This window comes from Vidua macroura, chromosome 8 (assembly GCF_024509145.1).
Source record: "Vidua macroura isolate BioBank_ID:100142 chromosome 8, ASM2450914v1, whole genome shotgun sequence".
Taxonomy (NCBI): Eukaryota; Metazoa; Chordata; class Aves; order Passeriformes; family Viduidae; genus Vidua; species Vidua macroura.
In genome coordinates this window covers 12,563,252-12,577,304 of record NC_071578.1, presented here as the reverse complement: position 1 = coordinate 12,577,304, position 14,053 = coordinate 12,563,252, and the positions used below count along the sequence as shown (strand labels likewise).

At 43.0% G+C, this 14,053-nt stretch overlaps 2 protein-coding genes across 3 annotated transcripts; one reads left to right on the top strand and one right to left on the bottom strand.

Annotated features, from left to right (window-relative positions):
* The first annotated feature begins 100 nt into the window (after nucleotides 1-100).
* Nucleotides 101-10,684, top strand: TAF5 (TATA-box binding protein associated factor 5). Its single transcript, XM_053983710.1, has 11 exons — nucleotides 101-605; nucleotides 1,587-1,827; nucleotides 2,499-2,814; nucleotides 3,801-3,964; nucleotides 4,419-4,554; nucleotides 5,059-5,179; nucleotides 5,779-5,908; nucleotides 6,905-7,069; nucleotides 7,988-8,165; nucleotides 8,309-8,486; nucleotides 8,770-10,684. Exons 1-11 carry the CDS (start codon nucleotides 101-103, stop codon nucleotides 8,985-8,987), a joined length of 2,352 nt encoding a protein of 783 aa, XP_053839685.1. The 3' UTR covers nucleotides 8,988-10,684.
* Nucleotides 9,677-14,053, bottom strand: ATP5MK (ATP synthase membrane subunit k). 2 transcript variants are annotated; one of them, XM_053983712.1, is made up of 4 exons: nucleotides 13,959-14,053; nucleotides 12,915-13,012; nucleotides 12,729-12,824; nucleotides 9,677-11,854 (listed from the first exon to the last, which is right to left on the bottom strand). In XM_053983712.1, the coding sequence occupies exons 2-3, from the start codon at nucleotides 12,999-13,001 to the stop codon at nucleotides 12,732-12,734; spliced, it is 180 nt and encodes a 59-aa protein (XP_053839687.1). In that variant the 5' UTR covers nucleotides 13,002-13,012; nucleotides 13,959-14,053; the 3' UTR covers nucleotides 9,677-11,854; nucleotides 12,729-12,731. The 2 variants fall into 2 exon arrangements, with proteins under 2 accessions (XP_053839687.1, XP_053839686.1); XM_053983711.1 differs by lacking the exon at nucleotides 13,959-14,053 and adding an exon at nucleotides 13,594-13,688.

Below are 14,053 nucleotides of genomic sequence, written 5' to 3'. Positions count from 1 at the left end.
GAGGCAGCGGCAGCGGTGCCCTTCCTTTGCCCTCACTGTCGCAAGGGCGGCCGCGCCTGGCGGCGGTCGTGCGCCGCCGGCGAATGGAAGGCGGCGCAAGATGGCGGCGCTGCATGAGGAGCCGGCAGAGGTGGCGGCGGTGCAGCCGGACCCCGAGGCGGGGACGCCGCCGCCGCCGCCCGCGGTGCCTCCCGCCGCCGCTCCCGCCGCCGCCCCGGCCACCGCGGCGGAGGGAGAGGCGGCGGGAGGCGGTGGGGATGCGGCACCCCCGAAGCCCGCGGCGCCGGGCCCGGCCGCCTCCCCGGCGGCGTTGGACCGGCAGACGCTTGTGGCCGTACTGCAGTTCCTGCGGCGCAGCAACCTCCGCGAGTCCGAGGAGATCCTACGTCGCGAAGCTCGCCTGCTCGGCGACGACCTGGGTGCCGCCGCCCTCAGTCCCGCCAGCGCCGGGCTCCTGGGGGGCTCCGGCAGCGACGCGGACTCCGGCGAGGCGCTGCTCGGCCGGGGCACCAGCGCTGCCGCCGTCGCCATAGGAGGCAACGTCGCCACTGTCGCGACTTCCAGCCCCGGGGTGGCTGCAGTTGCCGCCGTGCCGCCGGGGAAAGGTGAGGTCTGCGGGGTCGATCCCTCCTCGGCGGGAACCCCGGGAAGTGGGGAGCCCGTGTGCTGCTCGCAGCCTCGGGGGCTCTCCGTTATGCTGGGACACAAGGGTCGGTGTCAGGTTCTCGGTGCCACCGAGAGTCTACCCCGGCGATCCGGGAGGTCTCTGGATGTCTCATTTCTCCATGTAATCCGTGGAGAAATCCGTATCTCCTGGAGCAAGGGACCAAGGACAGGGTGTCTCTCGCATTTGCAGGGAGCACTGTGAAGCGAGAAGTGCTCCCGCCTGGGCTTGTGTTCCATCAGAGCTGATAGCGTATCCGGAACAGGAGGTTTCCATTGAAGTTAGTGGGGATTGTCCCAGGTCTGGCCGCAGGGATGAGAACAGAGGTCTGATGATGCGTTTTGGTGAAGGAGCCATGGGATATTTGTAGGCGAGGCTTTCTGCATTTCTTTATCGAGTTTCTGAGTACTTGAGATGTCCTTTGGATAATTCAATTCTAAGTGTTGTTAATCAAGGTGTTCTGTGAGGCAGCTGTACTGAATAATGGAATTTCAGGAACTGCTAGTCTGAGTTCCAGTGAGTGTACAGCATAAAGTCAGCCTGTTCGTGACATCACCAGATATTATCGTTTTTATATGAAAGACAAAACAATGGAAGTGTGGCATTCTGCTCCTTGTTTAAGAGTTTCTAGCCCTGCAGTACAATGACTCATTCTGGTGATGTTAGTGGCTTCTCCCTTTACACTTAAAATCCTGGCTGAATTAGGCACTAAGTGGGCAACAGTTGGCAGGGAAAGTCCAAAAATCTGCTGGAGAGAATTGGCTGCAGGACCAGTGTGCTCTCAGCCGTGTTGTTTAGACTTGGTGCTGAATGGGCACAGGACGTGTTTTGCTCACCTGACCAGGGGGTTGTGGCCACTGTTTGTTTGCTGGCTCTTCCAGACTGTCTGAGCCGCTGTTGTTGTTGGCTGGTGCTTTTGCAGTCGGAGGTGCGGTGGTTGTGGAGGATCAGCCGGACGTGAGCGCGGTGCTGTCGGCCTACAACCAGCAAGGGGACCCGACGCTGTACGAGGAGTACTACAGCGGATTGAAACACTTCATCGAGTGCTCCCTGGACTGTCATCGGGCAGAATTGTCTCAGCTCTTTTATCCTCTCTTTGTGCACATGTACTTGGAGTTGGTCTACAATCAACATGAGAGTGAGGCAAAGTCTTTCTTTGAAAGGTAATTCATTTTCATTTGTACATTTGTGTTACTTTGTGTTTGCTACTTTGGCTAAATCTGTGAGCTATTTGTATACATATACATGCGTATGTATTATTCTTCTCTAAAGCTGAAGAGATTTGAAATCTCAAGTAACAGTGCCATGGGTTGTAGTAACTGTTCTTAAATTCTTTTCCAATCTCCTGTTAGAAAGATGTGCAAACTAGTGAACTGTGCATTGGCAGAGTCTGAACCATGTTAATGGTGTGCTAATGGGCTCCTTGCTGCACAAGTATCAATGAAGAGATTCTGCATCTTTAGGGAAAGATTGTGGGGTCAGTTTTTATCACTGGAAGATTGCACTGAGATGCCAAAATAATGAATGCTATAAGTATTTGCTGATATCGTAGGATGTACATTGAAATTCTTCAAATGAGCTTAAAGAAATCAATTTCTGGCTAATCTATAACTTTCTGTATTCTTAGTATGTTTCACTTGTTTATCACTTGAGAAGAAAATAGAATTTAATTTGTTTTGTGGATTCAGGCCAATTGTGAAATACTTCAATCTGAAAGGATAACTTTGTTTCCCTTCAAATAGTTCTGTAAATAGTTAAAATGTCCCTTGCCACAACTATTTTATAACAAGTTGAGTGACTAAGCGTTTTACCATATCTTAAATTGCTTCAATAGATTTCATGGGGATCAGGAGTGCTATTACCAGGATGACCTGCGTGTATTGTCGAGCTTAACCAAAAAGGAACATATGAAAGGTAACGAGACCATGCTGGATTTCCGAACAAGCAAGTTTGTGCTGCGCATTTCCCGTGACTCTTACCAGCTCCTGAAGAGGCATCTTCAGGAAAAGCAGAACAATCAGATCTGGAACATTGTTCAGGAGCATCTTTACATTGATATCTTTGATGGAATGCCTCGCAGTAAACAACAGATAGATGCTATGGTTGGAAGCTTGGCTGGGGAGGCAAAACGAGAGGCTAATAAAGCAAAGGTAGGAGACAAAGATTGTTGCGCTTGTTACAAATCTCCCTGTTTTTTCAGGGAGATACCTTAGTATAGATTGACAGTCATAACTTGAGATCTTAAAAGACAGCATCAACAGAACAAAGGAAGAGAACTGTACAAACAGGTGTTTACAGGAGTAGAGAGAGATCAAGATGTATTGCTGTCAGGTGAAGGAAACTGCTGAAACCTTTTGACATACAACCTTGTGTTCAGCCCGCTGAACTAAACTTAAACTAACTCATTAGTTACTTTGGATTTTAAAATGGACACCTGACTATTTGGCTTCCTCTTTTGTACAACAGATAGTAATTTTGACTTGCTACCAGTTGTTACTAGAAGAGCTGTGTGTGTAGTACTGTGGATATTCTCAGCTCAGTCAGAGAGAAAGAGAAAGGTTTTCTAACCAGGCAAGAGCCTGGGAAACAGTTGAGAAAGAATGTAAATAATTCTCTAATCTATCTTGTTATTCACATTGTTTATAGATATGCTCTACCACTGTGCATCATTCACTGTACACCAATGGTGTAACATGTTTTTACTCTAAGACCAATGAAATTAGTCTGCACAATGTCCTCTATATATAGAGCAGTATATTTGAAATAAATCAGAGCTCATTTTCTTTGCCTTCTGATCTAGAGTTCTCTGTTCCCGTCCTGCTCAACAGCGACATAGTACCACAATACTATACAAATAAATGAGGTAGGGTGGAGATTACACTTTAAGGAAGGACTAAGAGATGGTGGGAGAACTGATCTGCAGTTGTGCAGATCAGTTGGCTGGGTAAACCAGGAGAACATGTACTACATTCCTTATGGGCTAAGCAGTAATATATGCTGTAATATTAAACAGAGCAGCTTTAAAGGGGCTCTATTGCTTGGACTACTACATTGAAAAGTTACCATTAAAAAATCTGGTTTTCAGTAAGAACAGCAATTACTTTTTCGTCTTGTGTGGTTTTTTATTGGCTTGTAGGTTTTCTTCGGCTTATTGAAAGAACCAGAGTTTGATGTGCCTTTGGATGATGAAGATGAAGAAGGAGAAAATGAGGAAGGAAAGCCAAAGAAGAAGAAACCTAAAAAAGATAATGTAGGGTCAAAAAGTAAAAAACAGGACCCTAATGCTCCTCCCCAAAACAGGTACCAAGGAAATGAAAAGTTTTTAAAATCCAGTCTTGTCAAGCCAAATCTGCATCTCTGTTCACATGGCATTTTTATCATTTTGGCTATTTTGGCTGTACAAAGCTTTAGCTGTAAGACTTCTAAGGGAGGTCATGGAATGCTTGGCATATGACCCTCTGTCATTGTCCATCAAGTCAAACTAGATTTCTCTTGATGAAATTTTACTTGGTTACCCACTAATCTTTTCAGGCCATACTCAATTGTTTATCTTGTTCTAGTACCTGTCTGAAATTCTGAAAGCTACTGGCTCTCTTTCTCATCAGTTAGTCTCCTACATAGTCTTTCATATTTTCTAATTCTTATTTCTTATTTGAATACTGAGATATGAGGTTGCATGCAAAGGTTTCACTTTGTTTGGATTAACAGTAAAGAAGGTGCTTTTACTTTGTAAAAATATGTGTTTCTTGTGTAGAATTCCTCTGCCAGAACTGAAAGACTCTGACAAGCTGGATAAAGTAATGAATATGAAGGAAGCTGCGAGGCGAGTGCGTCTTGGACCAGAGTGCCTGCCCTCCATCTGTTTCTACACATTCCTTAATGCTTACCAGGTTGGTAAAAGAGTTTGAGTAATAGGGGAAAGGGAATCAAAATTATGAGCATCACACTTGCTAAAGAAAAAAGACATAACAGTGTTGGCAAGGGTAATTGGAGTATTTGGATTAAATATTGCCACGTTTGTGTTCCAAAACGTTCAAAATTCTCTTCAAAGACTCCTTAAACTATAAAATTTCCACATTCCTGGGTTTTGCTTGGATTTTACTATAATTCTTTCTTTTGCTTTTCCTGTCCTAAGTGTTTCCTACAGAGCACAGTAGATGTTTTGCACTGGAGTACTGGAAAGCAATAGTCTTTGTCAGTTCTGACTGTACTTCATACATAAACCTTTATTTTTAATGGGGCAAGAATTTGTGTGTGTTTATGTTTATCCTACAGTAATTCTCTCTATTTTTGTAAATGAGTCAAATTACCTTTTTAATAGTTCTTAGGATTTTGTAATATTTGCAACGTATAATGAGAGATTCAAACAGTATAACTGGATATTTTGTGTGTAGGGTCTGACTGCAGTGGATATTACAGATGACTCCAGCATGATTGTAGGAGGCTTTGCTGACTCTACTGTCAGAGTGTGGTCAGTGACTCCAAAAAAGCTACGTAGTGTGAAAACAGCTGCAGGTAATTAAGACAACACTTAATAGGAGCATACCTAACTTGCGACATTTATGTTCTGCCTGAACAGGGAAGATATCTGTGGCAGGAGAGTTGGCTGCAGTGGTTGGATGCTTCACTTTGAAGAAACAATATATACAATATGATTACATCCTACATGCTACCTACATGCTAGAAATAGTTTTAAAGCAATGAAAAATCTGGTCACGTACACCTGCTATGAGTTGGTCAGTGCACAGAGTTTGGAACTAGTCATAACTAGTGTGGAACTAGCCCTCTTGCTTCTTAACTGGATGGTAACTACAAGGTGTAATAGTCAGTTGGGGTTAGGTGATCTAGGAGAGAGACTAGAGGTACCATGGGGGAAAGGACAGGAGGGAACTCTGAGAAAGTTGGAAAAGAATGTTCTTAGCTAAACACCTACACAAATTAATGGAAACCAGACTGTTTTAATTCTGCTGCTTGTGTAACAACGTGTTGTGGTTGAAGCTGGATACTGTACAAATATTTATAAATCTTGATATTTAACTGAGATGATGTCATGATGACATTTATCTTTGGACTTCTGACAGTTATTCTGATACATGAACTTTGAAATATTGCAGACCTCAGTCTCATTGACAAAGAATCGGATGATGTCTTGGAGAGGATCATGGATGAGAAAACAGCAAGTGAGTTGAAGATTTTATATGGTCACAGTGGACCTGTCTATGGCACCAGCTTCAGTCCTGATAGGTAAAAGTTTACAAGCTAACTAGTTTGCTTGTCTTCAGTTTTAATTGCATGCTACTGAATGAGACCATATTCTTAATGCAGCTTTTTCCAGGTTAAAGCAATTCTTGCTCATGTAGCTTGTAAGAAACTGTGTAAATGCTCATAAAGTTCAGGGTGTTGAGCTCTGTCAGCTATTACTGAAATCTACTATAGCTGAGAATACCAGCACCGTTTTGGAGATTTAGGTCTTAGATGACTTAGATGACTTAGGTTTTAACTAACTGATACATAGAGAGGAAAAGTACTGCAGCAGTGATATAACTTAGAGTGTTGCAAAACTTTAAGTGTCAGTAGCACATCATTGTACTTCAAGTTTCTCATATTCAATTGAGACTTTATTTTCAGAATGTATAGAACAGTATCTTTAAAATAAGAAATTTTAAAACTTTGCATAATGATAGGAGTCTGAACAGTGGAAAAGAGGTTTAAATGTCTCAGGTTTTGCTTTTGCTTGTGTTTAGTCAGGAAACAGCCACCACAGAAACACAGCTGATAAGTAAACTTTGTGTGAAACAAATATAGTCTATAATTATAATTGAGAATGAGAGCATGATATGAATTCTCTTTCAGGGAATCATGAAATTTTGTTCAGAGTTGTAATAGAAGATCTTTTAAAAAATAATACAGTGTAGAGGTTTACTAGACATTTTTTCCTGTAACTGGACCTCCTCTCTGGTGTGTTTTTTGGTTTTTTTCCCTTCAGTATTAAGTGCCATCAGAATTAATCATCAATGTCAAATCATCTCATTTTTGCATAAGGGCCTAGGACTGGGTTCTGCTTGAATTGGTTATTGTTGCTTACTGCACTGAAATGCTGATTTATGGCTGATGTGCCAAACTGGTGCTGATGAGGGGAAACTTCTGACATGGATATTTCACAGTGTTTATGCAATATTTATACAGCCCCCGTGTGAGTTTGATACAAGCTCTTATAAGCTATACTTTCTCCTGTGACAGGAACTATCTGTTATCCTGTTCTGAGGATGGCACGGTGAGATTATGGAGTCTCCAAACATTCACGTGTTTGGTGGGATATAAAGGACACAATTATCCAGTTTGGGATACACAGTTCTCACCTTATGGTTATTACTTTGTGTCTGGGGGACACGACAGAGTGGCTCGGTAAGAAACTGCATGTGTTTTTCACTTGTCTGGGTCAGTTTGTGGTGGATCAACCCTGAAGTTCATTAGCTGATATGCTCTTGACTACTCTATTACTCAAATTTTATGTCAGTTAAAATACTGAACAAATATTAATACGGTTTTACTACTTTTTTCAACACACATTATATTATCTCATGGTTTTTCTGTTTTTTCAACACGCATTAGTAATATCTGATGACTAAAGAGATGATGTCCTCCTAAGTGACCCTCTGATTAGAAGTATTCTCCTCTAATTGTTGAACAGCTTGACAGAATATTCTTTGTTTCTCCATTCTAAAAAGTATATTTTTCCAAAAAACATCCTGCTAATTCAATAAACTGACCCCAAGAAATCACTCCACAATTACTTTTTTTTCCTCACTGTGTGAATCATTGAATCATGGAACAGTTTGGGTTGGAAGGGACCTTTAAAGGCCATCTAATCCAACAGCCCTGCAATGAGCAGGGACATCTTAAACTAGATCAGGCTGCTTAGAGCCCCATCAACCTGACCTTGAATGTATTTGGGGATGGGGCATCTCCCACCTCTCTGGGCAACCTGGGTGTTTCACTACCCTCATTGTAAAAAATGTCTTCCTTATATCTAGACTAAATCTACCTTCCTTTAGTTTAAAATCATTATCCCTTGTCCTGATGCAATGGGCCCTGATAAAAAGTCTGTCTCCCCCCTTCTTCTAATCCCCCTTTAAGTACTGAAAGGCCACAAGAAGGTCTCCCCAGAGTCAACTCTTCTCCAGGCTAAACTGTTATCCTTTCCTCATTGCAGAGGTACTTGAGCCCTCTGAGCATTTTTGTGGCTTCCTCTAGGGTTGCTCCAAGAGATAAAGAGACTGAACTTCTTTAGGGTTCTTTTATTAATACAGCTTTTCTTTTCAGTCTGTGGGCTACAGATCACTACCAGCCATTACGGATCTTTGCTGGCCATCTTGCAGATGTGACGTGTACCCGATTTCATCCAAACTCCAACTATATTGCTACAGGCTCAGCAGACAGGACTATAAGGCTCTGGGATGTTTTGAATGGGAATTGTGTAAGAATATTCACTGGACATAAGGTAAAGGCAGATCACTGACAGTGTGAAAGTGATTTTATTTCTATGCTGAGATTCTAAACAGTTCTGTTCTGAACACAGCTTGACTGACTGAATGTGAGTAGACTTAATTAACTTATTTTGCTGCCTCCCCATGTCTGTTTTAGGGACCAATTCATTCACTGGCATTTTCTCCTAATGGACGATTCCTGGCCACTGGAGCAACAGATGGAAGAGTTCTGCTGTGGGATATTGGACATGGCTTGATGGTTGGCGAATTGAAAGGGCACACAGACACTATCTATGCGCTCAGATTCAGTAGGGATGGGGAGATTTTAGCATCAGGTAAAATTCACCAGGAACAGTGAAGTGTCTGTCCATTGTATTCCATAATTCTGAAGAGGAATGATATAATTCCTTAAATTGAGAAAGACAAAGTAGAATCACTTGCTTAGCAAAAGCAGCAAGGACTGGTAACTTTTATATGTGCATTCAATATGCTATATGAGACTTGCTATAGTATTTTGCTTTCTGAGCTTTAATTTCTGTTAACTTGCTCCCCAGAACCATTTTTTATGTTCTATTTTATAACAAAATACTTTAAACTGGGTTTTTTTTTTCTTTTTAGGTTCAATGGATAACACAGTTCGTTTGTGGGATGCTGTAAAGGCATTTGAAGATTTAGAAACCGATGATTTTACTACAGCCACTGGACACATAAACTTGCCTGAAAACTCACAGGACTTGCTACTGGGCACATACATGACTAAATCAACCCCGGTTGTCCACCTCCATTTCACACGCAGGAACCTGCTGCTGGCTGCAGGAGCCTACAGCTCACAGTAGATGAGGAAGCTGAGACTGTGCCAAGTCATTGCAGTAGTGACCTCAGGATGTGAGACGAAAGGGAATGTCTTGAACAGGACCCCACGAGTCCATTGCAAGGCGTATGAAACTGTAATTTATGCAAGCAGTGTTTCTCAAATCTGCTGTTTCATATTTATCTGCAGTTTGAAAATGCTGGAGATTGACAAGACATTGTGGTTGTAAAAGAAGGAACTGTTCGTGGTGCTTTTGGTAACACAGATATGTACATATGAAATGAGCCATCTCTTCCCAGAGGTGGTACTGAGCTCTGCTGAAACTTGTGAAAAGTTAACAGCCCTTACATGTGTTCTCAGATTTTTTTAAAGCACTTAATTTATGTATAGCAAACGTTTCATCAGTCTCAAACACAAGCAACACTGTCCATTTTCAGGAAAGAAGAATGTAGTTTGATTCGCTATGGCCTGGGCTGGGCAGCAGGCATGGTGAGATCACAGCAACAACCAGGGCATTGACGGAGTGGGCCTGACAGCCCGATGCTTGTGGGGAACTGCCGCGAAGCTCCGTGCACGGTTTTTATGCAGCCAAGTACTAAGTCCTGAAAAGATTTCAAACTGGTGTGCTCTTTTGAGGTGTTAGAAACACAATCTTGTTACTGTTTTCAAAGGTAGCCAGTGCTGTGAGTGTGATAAACAACCAGAAGCGCAATGTGAACTTAATTTACTTTCATACTTTATTGTATGAGAAAATAAAGGGGAACTGAGGCACAGCTGAAATAGTCACTATTAAAAAAGTGGACTTAAACCCTTTACTTTGTATTAGCTGTAAAAGAACATTAATAACCTGTATCCTTTCTGCATAAGGTTTACTATAAAAAAAACCGGTAAAACTAGCCAAGAAATTGAAACATTATAGCAGCAGGAAAGGATAAGTGTGTGGCCAGTTTGTTTTTGCAAGGCCAGCTTGTCTGCTGAGTTACAATTCCTATCCACAAAAAGATTGTACCCAGTGAGTCCTCCTGGACTACCAATAAAGCTGTGTTTTATTTTTAAAGAAGACTAAAATATGCAGAACACTGGGAAGAACATCTGTGTCTTTGAACCAAAACCACCACCACCAAAGGCCAGGTCCAGTGTGGCTTAGGTTTGGGTTGGTTTTTGTTGTTTGTCTCTTACAAGATTTGTGCAGCGAAATCTGTTTTGTGTTCCTCATTACTTCACAGTAAGGACATGGACACTTGAACAATCTACTGGCTCTCTAGTGAAAATAAAAACAAGACTTGTCATTTCTAAGGTAAAATAAATGGAGAACTACCTCCTCTTTCATCTCGTTTGCTCTACCAGAGTAAAGCTATACTACAGGCATTATACATCAAAATAAAGTGGAAAACTCACTAGGAAGCTCACCTAGACATTTTCTTCAAAGAAAAAAGGGTAAAACTTAATTACTTTGATTTTCTTTTTGTGTGATGATACCTCAACAAAATTTCCTAGCTCTCAATATGACCATATACTTTTAGATTTAAGTACAATTTTTGACAGCTTAAAGAAAACACTGCCACATTCTGCCTTTGTATTTTGTACAGTTTTATACTTTTGATATTATAATAAATACTAAAACCACTTTGTGTCTATGTTACAAGATATTTACTTCCCTTAATGGCTGGAATGGAAGCAAGAGCAGTTTGTAACTGTGACAACTCTGCTAAGGGGAACAAAGTAATCAGAAATGTTTAAGTTGATGAGTAGCCATTTCACATAAATCTTGTTCTAAAGGCAGACTACAGGTTCTAGCTCCTGCCTTTATTACACTCTTACAGCCATCATTCTTTAGTGGGGAAATTAAATACAGCTGAAGCCACCTATGCAAACACTTAGAAGGGAAAGATGACCAGATTTGTTCAGCAGGCACAGCATGTACAAAAATGGCTTTAAGAAAAAATTAAATAGAGCATAAAGACCCCGTAATTAATTTTTCCATTTTTCCCAACAATCATTTCTACCTCCTGCTGCCCTCAGTTTGGGAAGTAAACTATTTGCAAGCTTTAGCATGGTTCAACCCCTGCTGCTGGCAGAAGTGTGGTATCATCACATTCCCACATCAGCACTACTGTGAAATCTAAGGAAGGTACCAAGTGTTAATTGAGCAACACAAAGACACTGTGGAGAATGTGATAGACAGATTTGAGTGTTGGGCAGGGAGGAGGCGGCACACACTTAACTGTGGTAGAGCACCTCCTTTCACAAGAGACAGGAAAAGTAATCACTGGACTATTTGGGTCACCGTTTATGAATGTGGAGAGTTACAGGAGCTTAACATCACTAGGCTAAGCCATTTTCCTTCTTCCCTCTGCAAGAGAGACCAATAACAGAAAAAGCTCAAATACCATAACTGGCTCAGCGTATTTTCAGAGGTTTTCCATCAAAACCAATGAGGTTCTGTGCAAAATTCAGACAACTGAGGCAGAAGATGTCATGGTTTCCATGTAAGCTACTACCTTGTAATGCAAAAAGTAAGAGCAACCAGATGGCTGCAAACCATGCAAGCTGTGACATGGATGTGTGGAGATGCTTGGATCAGCTCCAGGCCCTGTGCAGTGTTATGGCCCTGAGGTCCTTCCTATGTTACTGCCTGGTGCTCGGAACACCTTAGGATGTGTTACAGCAGCAGCAGAGTTAAGACAGTAATGACATGATCAGATGCTCCATCTCTGCTACAAGCAACTATTTTTGACAAAGCAGGAAAAATGAGAAGTACCACACTCTAGCTTTTTTTTGCCCGTTTCATATTTCCAATAAAACAAGTAATTATTTATATTTTATTAGCCACAACAGGTCATCAGCCTGCATTACACTGACACAGATTGGAGGTTCAGACATGCCAGGACCCTGCCAAGAGAAGAAAGGTCAAACATAGCAATTCTTGCACAGCGTTAACTGAGCATCCCCCTGCCCCAAGCCCAAACTATTTTAGCTACAAGCAGCCAGATTTCAGCACACCCAGAAAGAAGTGGTTGATGTCCCCTTAACACACAACAACGTTTTATTATTGTCTTAATAATAAAAAAGCTTATTGTTTTATACCTCTTTCTCCAGGCTATGAAGACAGCCCATAGGTTTTGCCAAAATGCCATTTTAGTGAAAATTCTTTATTTGAAAATGACTCCAAAATTTTGTAACACTTGGTTGTTGCTATAAAAGTCCAGTTACTTCTGTATGGGCCTTGAATAATCAGGTGTGCAGCATACACAGTTCCATCATATGGTGCTCCTGTACTCTATTCAAGTGAAGGTCTTAGCAGACTGCATTAATCTCTACTTGGAATTTCAATGCAGTCAAGAAATAAGTCCTTAAGTACTGCTTCATTATTTCAATAACCTACAAAGCAAGTTATCCCTATTTTACAGCAAAAGGGCAGACCAGAGGCAACTAACATTTGTAGGCGAAGCTCAGTGTATCTTGCTGCAACATCTTTCTGTTCCTCCTTCCCTGCATCCCATCCCTAGTCCCATTTACCATGTCAGAAGAACAAGAATACTGTATCCCATACTTTCTGCACTCCCTTTAATAACCCACTTCATTCAGAATGCCCCCAAATAAGCTGATGCTATAGATTATTTGAGGTTTAAAATGATAAACAGGAAGTCCATGTGCCTGTGTTTCTGTTTCTCATTACACTGTATTATTGGCAACTAGTCCTTTGTCACTGCTTCCTGACCTGGCACTGAAGCATTTTGGTCCTGGAGGAACATCAGCCACTCACCTTTTACTTATCTGTCACAGCAGGAGCTTGCTTCTTAGGCCTAAACTTGAAATACAAGACAAGGAGTGCAACACCTGTGTATGTTGCTATTACATACTGAAAAACAGAAAAGCTAAATTTAGTTTCAGTCTAAGCCCCAGAAAATGCCATTATACAAGACTACAAAACAATGTACTTAATACATACATTCCTCCTGCCTATGATGGTATAGGAATTGAAGTACTTCTGAAATCCAGTGAATTGGTGTTGAGATCCCGAGTCATGGCCAGCCATGGCTGCTTGTCCTAACAAACAGTACAGGACAGTAAATTGATTTAAAGTCACTTGGACAGGATCAATAGGAAAATCAAACTAATCTCTACACTGAGCTTCATAATTCCATTGTCTGCTCCCAAACCTACTTTCAGGATGTTTGACAAGTAGTGGATACACATAAGGAGTAGGCACATCCAGGGCATTCTTTCTTAAGGTACAAAACAGGTGATGGGAGCAGATACGCAAATAAAGGGTTCACTGCACAACCAAAGCAGAGTGGTTTTTTAGTGTTTAGAGATACATTTTTCTGAAGAGGATGTTATGTTTAGGACAAATATTTGTTGCTTGTCTTCTGCCTCCCCCCAAAGGCACCCCGCACCCGACACAGATCCCCAACCCGGCAGATGCCGCAGCCCCCGGTGCTCCTGCAGCAGACACACGAAACGGCCCTGCAGGCTCTGCGGTCACTAACACAGCTCCTATGTGTCATCTATCTCCTACCCAAGCCAATCCAGCAGCGTTATCTCTGGCGTATAACCAGGTAAGCGTTAGCTGACTGCGCCATAGTTAAAAAGCTTAATGAAACAGCCCCTCTAAACGCGCCACATACTATTGGCAAAGACTTGAGAAGCCAAGGTCATCTTTTCTCGTGCCTGACCAATGCAAAAGCCTGGGCAAGAGCCGAGGCGCCCTTCCGAGGACGGGAAGGCACCCCGTGACAACACGAGTCCTGTTTTCCGGAGGAGCCCGGTGCCCTTGCCCGGCTATACCCGCGACCCCGCGCTCGCGTCGGGCGGGGGAAGGGACGCGGCAGCACCCGGGACTCCGAGAGAGCCGCGTCGCGGCTGAAGGTCGCGGGTACCCCGGCGCTGCGGAGAGCCGCCCCCCCCCGCGGCAGGGCAGGGCAGGGCAGGGCAGGACCGGGCAGGACCGGACCGGACCGGACCCCACCTCGCCCGGGCCGGGCCGCCGTACCTGAGCCGCCGCCGTCCCCGCCGCGCTCTGCCCTTCGCCTCTGCCCTCCCACAAGATGGCGGCCGCGGGCGCCGCGCGCAGCCCCCGAGCGCGCC